The sequence below is a fragment of the Ambystoma mexicanum genome, chromosome 3p (genome assembly GCF_040938575.1).
Source record: "Ambystoma mexicanum isolate Mex_15411 chromosome 3p, UKY_AmexF1_1, whole genome shotgun sequence".
NCBI lineage: Eukaryota > Metazoa > Chordata > Amphibia > Caudata > Ambystomatidae > Ambystoma > Ambystoma mexicanum.
This window is the reverse complement of record NC_090925.1, coordinates 1,075,397,928-1,075,410,593: the sequence shown is the minus strand read 5'-3', so window position 1 is coordinate 1,075,410,593 and position 12,666 is coordinate 1,075,397,928. Positions and strand designations below refer to the sequence as shown.

At 48.3% G+C, this 12,666-nt stretch overlaps 1 protein-coding gene across 2 annotated transcripts in view; it reads right to left on the bottom strand.

The window, feature by feature from the left end:
- Nucleotides 1-12,666, bottom strand: part of JAKMIP2 (janus kinase and microtubule interacting protein 2) — a 562,748-nt gene that overhangs the window by 188,068 nt on the left and 362,014 nt on the right. For both annotated transcript variants that reach the window (XM_069652427.1, XM_069652428.1), the window contains exons 8-9: nt 11,750-11,890; nt 3,074-3,130 (exon numbers count right to left, since the gene is read on the bottom strand). In XM_069652427.1, the coding sequence (XP_069508528.1) occupies nt 3,074-3,130; nt 11,750-11,890 (198 nt within the window). The remainder of the gene's footprint in view (nt 1-3,073; nt 3,131-11,749; nt 11,891-12,666) is intronic.

Genomic DNA, 12,666 nt, shown 5'->3' with positions numbered 1-12,666 from the left:
AGTCTTGCACGATGGAATGCCATACAATAATTTGTCCCTGCAAAGGCCTCTGGACTTATTATAGGCCATTTCAATGTTCTTTTTGGTATACCCTTGTTGCAAAAAGTCGGTGGCAGCTCAATCACAGTGCTGGTCAAAGGCAACCAAATCGGTGCAATTCCTACGGTAGCGAATAAATACTGCGTTTACATGGCCCCGGATGACAACTGGTAGCATGCAAGGGTAGGCCAGTGTTGGAGGGTTTCTTGTGGAGAACTGTGTGGAAACCAGATGTGTCCAGGGATACCACCACATCGAGATAGATTACCTCTGTGGTGCTATGGCGTTCAGTAAAACATAAATTCACCGTGTTGGTATTGATGGTTCTCACAAAAAGTTGCCAATCACTGACGGTCCCCTTCCATATTACAAACACATCATCGATGTAGCGCCACCAGGCAACAATTGGGGTGGAAAAGCTGAATGCAAGTAGATTGTGTAAGAATGTAGCCACCCACCAACCCATCGTCAGGTTCGCATACGATGGGGCAAAGGTACTGCCCATAGCAGTACCCCTGACTTGCCGGTAAAAAGTGCCATCAAACAAAAAGACATTATTCGTGAGGCAAAAAAGCAACATCTCCAAAATCATGGAACTGTGACCATGCAAATTCAATGACCGTGTTTCCAAGGAAAATTGACAGGCTCGCATTCCAACTTGATGATCAATAGAGGTATACAATGATACAACATCAAGGGTGGCTTAAAGAAAACCCTCTTCCCAGGGAGTATCATTGATATGTTATAAAAAATCCCTGATGTCCTGCAAATAAGATGGCAAAACGGAAACAAAAGGAAACAAAGTCTCATCAATGAATTGGGCCAAGTGTTCAAGAAGGGAACCACATAACGTAACAAAAGGTCTCCCGGGTGGGTGGGTAAGAGATTTGTGTGTCTTAGGTAGAAAATAGATGGTAGGGACAATGTGACAAGAGGGAACAAGAAATTTAACTAGATCCTCCTCAAGAAGTCCATTATCAGCCCACTTGGTGCAGAGATTATTTAATTCCGACTGTATATCATTAAAAGGATTTTTTAGTAATTTGGCATAACACAGTCGGTCCCTAAGTTGGCGGTTGGCTTCAGAAACATAATGGACTCTATCTTGGATCACGATATTAGACCCCTTGTCAGCCTTCTTAATGACAATATTGGGCAGGTTTTGTAATTCACCTATGGCCTTTAATTGTGATGCAGTGAGATTATATTTAACTCTGTCAGTGCTTGTCCGTAGTTTTCTCAAATCACTGACACACAATTCATAAAAAGCTTCCAAACAACCACCCACAGGGAACTGCGGATTGAATCTGGATTTGTTCTTGAGCTTTGTATGTACATCCCAGCAAGGGTCAATGTCAAAATCAGTAAAATCAACATTGACAGGATCGAACTGGGTGTCTTCAAGACTGGCAAGATCCAAAAGCGATGGAATATCAGAAATGAGGAGGTTGGTACGGCCAGTCCGAGGTACAGAAGGCTTCATGACAGTGGGGTTTAGAATGAAACATTTCCTGAGCTTGATCTTCCGAAAGAATTTGTCAAGATCTAAACGTGCTTGGATGTAGTCAAAAGCCTTGGTGGGGCAGAAATTAAGCCCAAGAGAGAGAACCGAGGTTTGGGGCTTCGTAAGTATGTGGGAGGACAGATTAATTATTTGGCACATCTTCATAGTATTGGTGGTTATTTCTATATATAAGAAATGTATAGGAGAAGTACATTTCACACATGTACGCTACTATATGTATAAAAAGTAACATCAAAGCCAGGACTGAGTTTGATGTGAGTTTTCATATATGGCACATATAGAAGATGTAAATTGTGTAGATGTACGAAATGTGAAACTCCTGGATGCCTCGTATATATATTAAAAAATGCACTTCAAAATCACACCTCACTTTAATCCGATTTTTCATGTTTATAGGAGACACATTGGACATGTGCGCCATTACATGCTACTTACATGCTATACACACACATGCCAAACATTTACACGCCAAACATTCATATGCCTTGCACCACACACTCTTATGCCACACACACCTACACTACATGCACTTAATCCACAAGATCTTACTACACACGCTCTTGTGCCACACACACTCACACTATATACTTGTGAGCAACAGGCTCTTACACAAAACACACACATGCCACCCGCACTTGCACCACACACACTGCACCACACACACTTAGGGCACACACTCTTACAGCACAGCACAGCACACACTGCTACGCCATACACTATTACACCACACATTTATATGCCACACAATCTTATGCTGCATACTCTTATGCCGCACACTCGTACAGCACATACTCATATGGCACTCACTTGTGCCATATGCTCATACACCACACATACGTACATAACACACCCTGACACAATACACTTTTATGGCACACACTCTATAAAACGCACAACCTAAAACACACACTCTTGCATCTCATAGTCTTACAGCATGCACTCTTGTGACACACATACTTATGCCACACCCTGACGCAACACAATTATACACCGCACACTCTTACATAACAGCATCCTGTTCAACACACTCTTATGCCACACACTCTTACCAACACACTCTTCACCACAATCTCTTGATGCAAAAACCATACATGTTAGCCATTACGGTTAAGTAAACATAGTAGCAGATGAAAATAATAGCGATATAATTGCAATCATAAAAGGACAATATTTTAGGAATGTATTCAGGCATGCTTAGGATTGTGTAAATATTAGGACAAAAACTATAACATTGGACATCCTCTTAAGTGCAGGCATTTTAACACTTTAATAAAGTTTCAAGTGGAGGTCTGGACGGCAGTTGGGAAGCATGAGTGCTGAAGAAATAAGATGCAGCACTCTGTGTTCAATGTTCTATTTTTCTGCAAACTTGGCTGGCACTCAAGTGCCCCTGTTTTTGCCACTACGATACAGTCCTATCATGTAGAACACTGCACTGCATTACTCCCACCCCACACACATACACCCACACATGCTCGTCTGAAAAATCTGCCCTAGTTTATTTGATACCTTGATGGGTTTGGAGCTCCTTTTGTGCTTTCTGCGGCGGATGAGTTTTTCCCTGTCCTGAAAAGCAAAAAGGAAATCATCATTGTTAGGTTATATGCACCTCAGCTGTTTGAAGTGCCTCAAAGTGTTCTGAATCAGGCATGAAAAGGAGAAGGAAGCATTGTATAGACTCTCCCAGTTAATAACATTAGGTGCCACCATTTACATTGTTTTAAATGTAAGGAATAGTGAAACGGGTCTGTATAATGCCAGTCCTAATATCACCTCTCGTCATGACAATGGTTGCCAGGGCTAGAAATTAACCATTTTGCCATCAGAACCCACAGCTACTGTAGAGGAGTACGGTGTGAGTGAAGGGGAATCATCTTGGGTGGAGTCATGACTGGATGACATTGCTGCCTGCCTGGATTTGTGTGCCCCTCTACGGAGCTTTCCTGTGACAAGACATGCCCCCTCCGACCAACCAGGAGGGACTAAGTGGCCTAGGAGTAATGGCAGAGCTTGTGGATTTGGAATCTTCCTCAGGATAAGGAGTCAGCACTAGGAAAGCGTTGCGTGTGCTTGCCTCAGAATACCGATCTGGTCAGATGATATTGGATCTATCATCATGCAGTCCAAATCCAACCTTGTTCCTGTGTTGGTCACTGACCAGAGGAGGACCTCAGTGCTCGGGCACCCTCATCAACATAGTCATAACAGAGTTACAGGCTCCAATTAAACTGTTTGAAGGTCCTTCAGATCTGCTTCACACAGGATATATGGACAATATTTTAAGGCTTATTTTCATGCCTGGACAAAAATACATGGATGAGGCAAATCATGCAGACACAAAATCTCTGTGTGTTCTGCCTCAACCACTCAATTTTGGAGAGGATTCTCTGCACAGAACTGGATAAACAGTGGGGAATCTGCTCCATGCAGGGAATGTGTGTGTATCTCCTTCGAGTTCACAATTTTATCCAGGCACAGATTCATAGTAATGGCAGCCGCCATGTTTTTAGATGGCAGCTTCCATTACCTTGTTCAGTTATCTGCAAGGACTGGGTAGAGGCATGAGAACCACCCGAATCCCTGTGCCAAATCTGCTCCTTAAGGATAACTATAAGAATATGGTGGCACAGATCCTGTAGATATAAGCAGATGTGGTCCGAGCCATCTCTGCCAGATTATTCCAGGCAGATTTAAAGGAGCTGATTGGTCAGGTGAGGGTCCCAGATTAAACTTCAATGTGTTTTGACAGAACATTGACAGACAAAAAGTGGTTACAAAGACAAATAAACACTGACAGGGAGATATGCTCTCCTAGGGAAATGTGTCAGAGAAAACTATGCAACTTGCAAAAAATATGTCTCCACCAAAAAGGTTAAAAGCGTGAGATGTGGAGGGGTCGCTGTTGAGCAGCCCGAAAATGGCCGCCTAGCCGTGGAGCTCCGTGTGGCTGGGACGCGAAATCCGCCATCATCAGCGAAAAGCTACACTTCCCCAACACTGCACCTTCCCTGATTGCAGCCGACATCGCGCTGCACACCCTGCTGCTTTCCTGGCCGAAATCGGGCACTGGGAGCCCCGCTGGGCCATATCTGAGATCTCGGGCCGTATTCCTGTGTGCGCCCCGGCACTGCCTGAGATCCGGCGCGGGCCCTCCTCCGGGGGACATCCCTGCCACTTGGCTGCGGCGCATGGGGACGACGCCCGCAGTCACCAATGCCGGTGGGTGGTGACGAGTGCACCTCCGGGCCATAACTGTGCGCCGCGCTTTCCCTGCCCCCGGTCGCGCCATCCCGGAGGACCACTACCCCACCTCGACATCACAGCATCGCGGCCTCGCTCCAGCTCCCGAGCGGGCCACTGGATCTGGCGAACTGTATGCTGAGGCCTGGGAGATCCAGGGCAAGTTCTCGCGGGTGGCGGCCTGCTTCCACGGCTCAGGTGAGCAGCTGGGCTGGGTGGAGGCTCGCCCCCCCTTGGTACATGCTGCATCCCCGCCCGGTGCATTTCTCATAGTTGCGGGCGCCTCACCATACAGCCTCCCTGCGCCACCTGCGCAGCCTGCCCTGCGGCCCGCTCCCTGGGCCCAATTGGCCACTGTGGCCTAAGACACTTGTGGGCGTACTGAGCCGCTGGCTCCCTCCGGCTGTCCTGCACCAGACTTGGGGCTCCTGCTGCCACGTTTCCCTACACATAATGCAAGCTGCCCGATAGGGCACTGTCTCACGCTGGATACCAGACGCCTGAACCCAGGCACTGTGCGTGCCTGGCGCACGCGGGGGGCCACAAACTCTCTGGCCTAACCGGCATCGGCCCCAGCCATGCACCGACAACGTGCTACTTCACGGCGGCCACCCTGCCTACCCCAGTTGGTCGAATTCCACGCCGGCAGCGTCCCGCAGTGCCTCCCGCTAGCCCCTGCACCTCCCATGTTGGGCGTCTGTGCTGGCTACAGTTCTCATCTGGCTCATTCATCGGCTCAGTGGCTATCTGGACTGTGATCACACTAGCGGCGTCACAGCCCATCTCTACCCTCTCCTGAACTTAGCGACCTGCAGCACCTGAAGAGTAAGTCTCGCCACTGCATCCTGGCACCTCACAGTACACCGGGCCTGACCAGTTGGGTCACCCCTCATCAGACGTGCGATGCCCAACAAGTCTAGGGGCACGAACAAGGTGGGCGCCATGGACACATTCGCAAAGGTGACCCCACGTGCAGACCAGGGCGCCGCAGCACCCGCCCATGAAGACCCTGACTCTGTGCTCCCCCCTGGAGCAACGGCCTCAGATCTCACTACCATGATGGAGTCGATGGCCAAAAACTTTGCCTCGTTCCACGAAAAATTGGACATTATTAATGCCAACGTTGCCTCTCTTAAATCCCGGGTCGATCAAGCAGGAACGCGGATTACCGAGGCGGAAAACAGAATTGGGGCTAACGAAGATCAACTTCACACCTTACAGGATGCTGTGGCCACCCTGAGCCACGACATGAAGGTGGTGAAATCAAAGTGCGATGACCTTGAGTCCCGCTCGCGTTGAAAAAAAAACCTGCGCATAATTGGGGTTTCTTGAAATGCCCTGAATGGTTGCATGAAGTTGGCAGTCGAAAATCTGCTTAAAGACCTATTGGGGAACCCAGCTCTATCCCCTTTCTTTACAGTCGAGCGAGCCCATCAGGCCCTGTCCCCGCGTCCCAAGCCAGGAGACTTCCCCAGACCCATCACCGCCAGGATTCTTAATTATAGAGACCGGGATTTCATCTTACGCCTGTCACGCGAGAAGGGTGACCTACGCCTTGACTCTAACACCATTTGGATATTCCCTGACTTCTCCGTCGGGGTGCAACAGGAGAGACGTCAATTCCTGGGAGTCAAGAAACTGTTACGTGAGCGCAATGTCCCATATGCCATCCTCTTTCCAGCCAGGATCAAAATTACCTTCAAAGAGAAGCTGTTTTTTTTACGGTGCCCGAGGAGGCTGTCAAATTTATAGAGTCACAGATACCGCTGCCTAATCCCAACGGCAAGCCCATGGTTGATGACTGAACACTGATCACTCCATATCGCTGTTATTTGTTTATCATTGCTTGTCTCCTTATGTGCTGATAGTAATGCAGCCTTTTTGGCTCACCTGTAATCACGCATCGAATACCGGTGTTGATCATTTATGCATGGTTCACCGCCTGGGTCCAGGGGCGGCTCCCTGCTGTGCATACCGGCCGGCTACTGTTGCGCACTCTACTTGTTGATTGCTCATCCATTTGTACCTACAGGGCCTCTACCCCCCGGTATCCTTAACCCCTTGTTGTTACTCATCTGGACCCGGCCCATGAGTGCCGGGTATACTATGCATGCATCTGAATCGTTCAAGACACGGCTGGTAACCTAGTTATTCCTATTCTTCTAAGTGTCCACCACACGGCAACGGCGCACCCCACTGCGATGGCAATGTTTAATCTTGTTGATTTGAAGTTGGGTATTGGCCCCGGTTGGGCCGATGGGATTGCGGACCCATGTTGGGCACCGCTTGTTGTCCCCTTTTTCGTGGGACGTGCTGGTAATAACGGGTGGGGGGAGGAGGGTAACACTGCCTGCTTGGATGGGGTGGTGCGGGAGGGGAGTGGAGTGGGTTTGTTGTTTATTATGAAAAAAGGCACAGGCGGATTGGCAGACCACAGTGCATTGGGGAGCCTCTGTGGGGACGGTTCCCGCCCTGGATTCACTTTACGACAACAGTGGTGGGATGTTACTTAAATCATTGACATGCCTGTAATGGTGATATCCTGGAATGTGCGGGGCACAGCCCCTAGGCCCCTGTCTAGCACAGCGCACAGATTGCTGACCCACAGTGCGACACTTGACATCCACGACACATAGAGGGCCCTACATCCGCAAACGAATGAGTTTACTTATTACTATTCAGTTCACAATAGCTCCTCCAGGATCGACATGTTTCTGTTGTCCGGCCCTATGCTGGGTATGGTAGTGGAAACACAGATACTCACGCGCACACTGTCTGATCATTCACCGATCTCGATAACCCTGTAACTGGGAATACCTGCCCCTACTATCAACACATGGCGATTCAAATCGTCCGCTCTGCAGGACATTGTATTCAAGGCGGACATCCTCACCGACATTCAGACCTATTTTGAAAACAATATGCCCCAGTCCACCACCTTAGGGGTCCGCTGGGACGCTTTCAAAGCCTTCATCAGGGGTGCGTCCATTTCTAGAGAGTCGGGAGTCCTCAAAACTATAAGAGCTGCCCTGTCTTGCACCAAAATTAAATTACGGGACCTGGAACGAGCCCACCCGGCCTCGATCGACCCAAGTGTCCTCTCCCAGATCAGTGAAGAGCTCAAAATCTTCAATGAACAAGCCACTAGGGAAGTCCAGTACTTCAGCCGCCGACAGGCAGCACAGAGGTACGGCGATGGTGACAGACCCGGAAAAACGCTGGCCGCGTTGACAAGGGGGAAGTGGGGCCAATCCCAAATAACCTGTATCAAGGACAATCAGGGGGTTATACAGTGGTCCGACCAGCAAATCGTTGAAGTCTTCACAGGCTTCTACTCGGAATTATACTCCCAGCCCCCTGAACATAGTGACTCCCAGATGCGGGAGCACCTGGAACAGATACCCACCACCTGCGTCTCCCCCGCCACGAGAGACCAACTAGATTCCCCTATTACAGTGAATGAAATAGTGGAGGCTATATCTAGTCTCCCTAAAGGAAAGGCACCGGGCCCCGACGGGCTAACGGCTGAATTTTATCAGGATCATGTGGCAATATTGGCTCCCGAACTGCTCGGGGTGTGGAATGAGTCACTCAGGGTAGGATCCCTTCCCCGACACTACGTAAGGCCGTTATTACGGTCCTGCTCAAGCCTGGTAAGCCTAGCAATGAATGCGGATCCTACCGGCCCCTTTCATTGATGAATTTGGATACTAATATTTTTGCTAAGGTGATCGCTAACCGCTTCATGCCTGTCATGTCCTATATGGTGCATGAGGACCAGTCAGGCTTTGTGCCCGGGAGATCTACGTCCCACAATATCAGAAGGCTTCTAAAAGTCATGGCACAAATCGATCAGGTTGTGAGTGCGGTTGCGGTCACCTTGGATGCTCAGATGGCCTTCGACATGGTGACCTGGAAGTACATGTGGCTCATCCTTGAGACCATGGGCATAGGACCCAGGATGATCGCATACATTAAGTTACTATACACCTACCCGGTTGCCAAGGTCCATGTCAACTCCCAAACTTACGCACTGGTCTCTCTCTTCAGAGGCACCCGTCAGGGATGCCCTTTCTCTCAGATCCTATTTGCCCTGTCAGTGAGCGTCACTCACACAAAGGGATACGGCTACTAGATACCCCCGAAATGATCTCACTTTACGCGGATGACGTGCTTCTGTTCGTCAGAGACCCCAATGACCACCTCGACCCAATCCTGCGTGACATCACCCTTATCGGCACATATTCTGGTTTTACAATCAATTACACCAAATCTGAACTCTTCCCTCTCACAAGCTCCACAGCGCACCCTGCCACTGAGTACCCACTCCGTTGGTCCCCTGACGGGATTAAATACCTGGGAATCCAGGTGTCCCTGACCAAAGACATCCTCCTGGCTGACAACTACTTGGCTGTGGCGGAACAGGCGGAAGCCAAGAGAGCGCGCTGGCGCCCTGTCCCGCTTTCTCGAGCGAAGAGACTTTCACTGGTAAAAATGATACTACTCCCTAAGCTGCTGTATATATTCACTAATGTACCCACCTGACCCGGTAAGAAATACTTTGCAGACCTACACAAGATGTGCGCTCAGTTTCTGTGGCACTCAGGGGTAGTGCGTAAAAAATGGCTTGCTATGACTATTCCCTATGAAAAAGGGGGTTTTACTGCCCCTGACATGCTGCGTTACTGGATCGCGGCACAGGCACAGTTCGCCTCCTACTGGTATCCTGGAACCCCCCCCCCACACCCTCTCATGTCAAGCTGGAAACCCTTGCAGCATCTGACACCAACATAATGTCCTTATTATTACATAGCCGATACGAGCCGGACTCAGCCATTGACCCGGTTCGAACTATTCTGCATGCTTGGGGACGGATATTCGCTACGGGGGCTGAGGTACACCCATATTACAAGTGGCTCCCCGCCTGGCGTTTCCCCCGGCTGGAACCCACAAACGACCACAACACTGGCAGACTCTGGAATACCTAGCCCTGACTGACTTCTACCCGGACGGGCACCGCAGACCTGGAAGCCGGGCCACTCGGGGTCACCGTTGGAGCTGTTACAATTTTATAGGCTCCGAGCTGCCTTCCGTGGTGCATGATCTGGGTTTCCCAATGATCCCTCCGACTCCGCTGGGATTTCCTACATCGTCAACGTGGGTGGGGCCCGCGGGGTGGTATCCTCACTATACAAACTCCTCCTAACTACTGCCCCATCACAGCCTTCTAGGGCCCGGGACAACTGGGCATCCAAACCAACTGTGGACAAAAATGTTCTCCCACTCTAAGAGTCTCCTTGAACTTCCGTTACCGCACCATCCAGTACAAACTGTTGAACAGGTTATACTACACCCCACGCACGATCTCCCGGTTTGCTCGCTCCGACCCAAGGCTCTGCCCTCGCTGCGGAGCAGAGGGTGCCGGCCATCTGCATATGTTCTGGGACTGCCCGAGGCTAGCTGCATTTTGGGAAGAGATCCTTAGAAATCTGTGACACTGTTATTGAGCCTGACCCACTGGGGGTACTGTTTAGGGCATGGGGGGCCGAGGGAGCTAGAAGTGCTGCTAAATTTTTAAATGTGAGTTCTATAATTGCTAAGAAGTGTGTGTTGCAGAGCTGGAAGTCCTCCTCCCTCCCACATTTCAGAAATGGTTCAACTTATTAACATGGTCTCGGAACTGCGAGGAGGAGTACCTTAGTATCCTCCTGGACCACTCCCGGCCTAAAAACATCTGGACTGCCTTTTACAGCTATCTTAACAGCCTAGACGCACCCTCTTCTGGGGACAACTCATCGCAATCATCTCTATAAAGTGCCACAGCTTTGATCGCTTTGCGATGCTGCATTCCTGTCTGTCTTTATGCCACCGTTCATATGCACCACTGTATTCAGTTAAATATGTATTTTGTCACTTTTGGCTGCTCTGATGTATGTGTAAGCTATTCACCTCTGCCAACAAAATAAACAGCGTGAGATGTGGCTAGGACTAAAAAATGTTGATCAGCGCAAAAAGGGGCACAGCATGGTCCGATCAGTCAAAGAAATTCCTTTGCTAATGTAAAATGGTAGAATGTTGTTCTGTGGGACTTTTCCGAGAAAAACGTCTATACAAGCATTATCTCCCAAATAAGATAGCCAGCAACAATATGAACATATTAATATCCCAGAGCACAATATCCAAATGGAATTTTTTGGGAAAGACTAGCAACCAGATTTTCTATCCAAATATGGCAGGACAGTGTTTTAGTAGTAAATTAACTGATTTGTGGTATGTGTTGGGAGTGCTTTTAATGAGTGATTAAAAACATATTTGACTGGAGATATTTTTCACTGGCCATACTGCTGCAACTATCATACTACTTCTAGTTTTATTATGATGGCAACATTATTATTGGGGATGTGATGTACGTGATATGTTCACAGAGAACTGGGAGGGCTCACGCCATATCCTACGGCTGGCATTTAAATTCGTTTTCTGATTCCCCAAAGCAAAACAAGCAATTTCTCAAGTTTCCCATGATCCCAAACTATGTCTTATGAGAAAGGGAACACATGCAATGGGCAAATGGATCCAGAAACTGGTTTTCCAGGTGTATCACTAGACAATCACTCTAATCATTCTCATGAATTAAATATTCTGGCAATAGAACATGACAGTCTGGGGGATCCAGGAAAACATGGGATAATGCAAGAATTGGCGTAAGTTAACTATACGTAACTATTTCTTGGATGGAAAGCAAAGAACATATTAGGAGAAGCAGATATAAAGTTTCTAAGAACATTATCCAACTGAACATTCCTATTGCATTAAAGCAGCAAAGTCTGTGAAAGCCAGTCTGTTTGTGTAACACCTTCATTGACAAACAGCCCAAGGACCATCTTGGGCCCACATTGCACCCACCCACGGTCAACATCTCATAGATTCCTGCCTGGGGTGACTTACCCTCGTCAACTCGTCAATCACGTTCTGCTGTTCCACCACCTGCAGCTTGAGGAACTCAATCTCCTGCTCATCGTTGGCTTGATCCAGGTCATTCAGGGAGCGTAACTTCTTCAAGGGGGCGTGAGTCGTGATCTTTTCTCTCTGCAGTGTATATACATATATTAACCACCCACGGGAATATTCAGTCAGATGTATGTGGCGCAATATAAAACACGAATAAATACATACAAAAATGTATTCTGAAGTCAGCCATTTGTAAAATTGACGTGTAGTGCCTTTTCTGTGTTTGCGATGTTTTTTGCTGACCATCTGCAGGTAGGTTTATACAACATACAGACTTGTGTCTGACCCACATTACATCAATCCGAACATTTTTAACTGGCAATTGCAAATGTTCAGTACATAATGAGAAATAAACTTATGTTACCCCTAGACACTCAAACCCACCACGTGTATAAGGCAAGATTATGGATAATTGCCCCAGTCTAGGATCCACTGATCTCTATGAGGTCACATCTCGCCCCCTGCAAAAATAAATCCTTCCTTACATGCCACAATCTGTTCCTATCGCTTCATTTATCACCCATTCAGTCCACACGTTCTCTCCAATGAACTAAACTACCTGGACCATTCCTCTCTGTTTCAAAAGCACTTCCACTGCCCAGTACATCACAATGCTTCCTATCGGAAACAAAAGAGGCCCTGGAAATACTTTTCACAGTAGCCACATATTACACATTTTCAGTTAGCACAACCCTTTTCCTGTGATAATATTTGGAAATAAAGTAGGTTACCACCCAAAAGAAGCCCAGGGTGCAGAGGCCTACCGCAAAATCTCCAGAGTTTGTCCATAGGCCAGTCCACTCCTGCTACTGGAAAATACTTAACCTATTCGCCAGACCCTTCCTTTAGGCTTT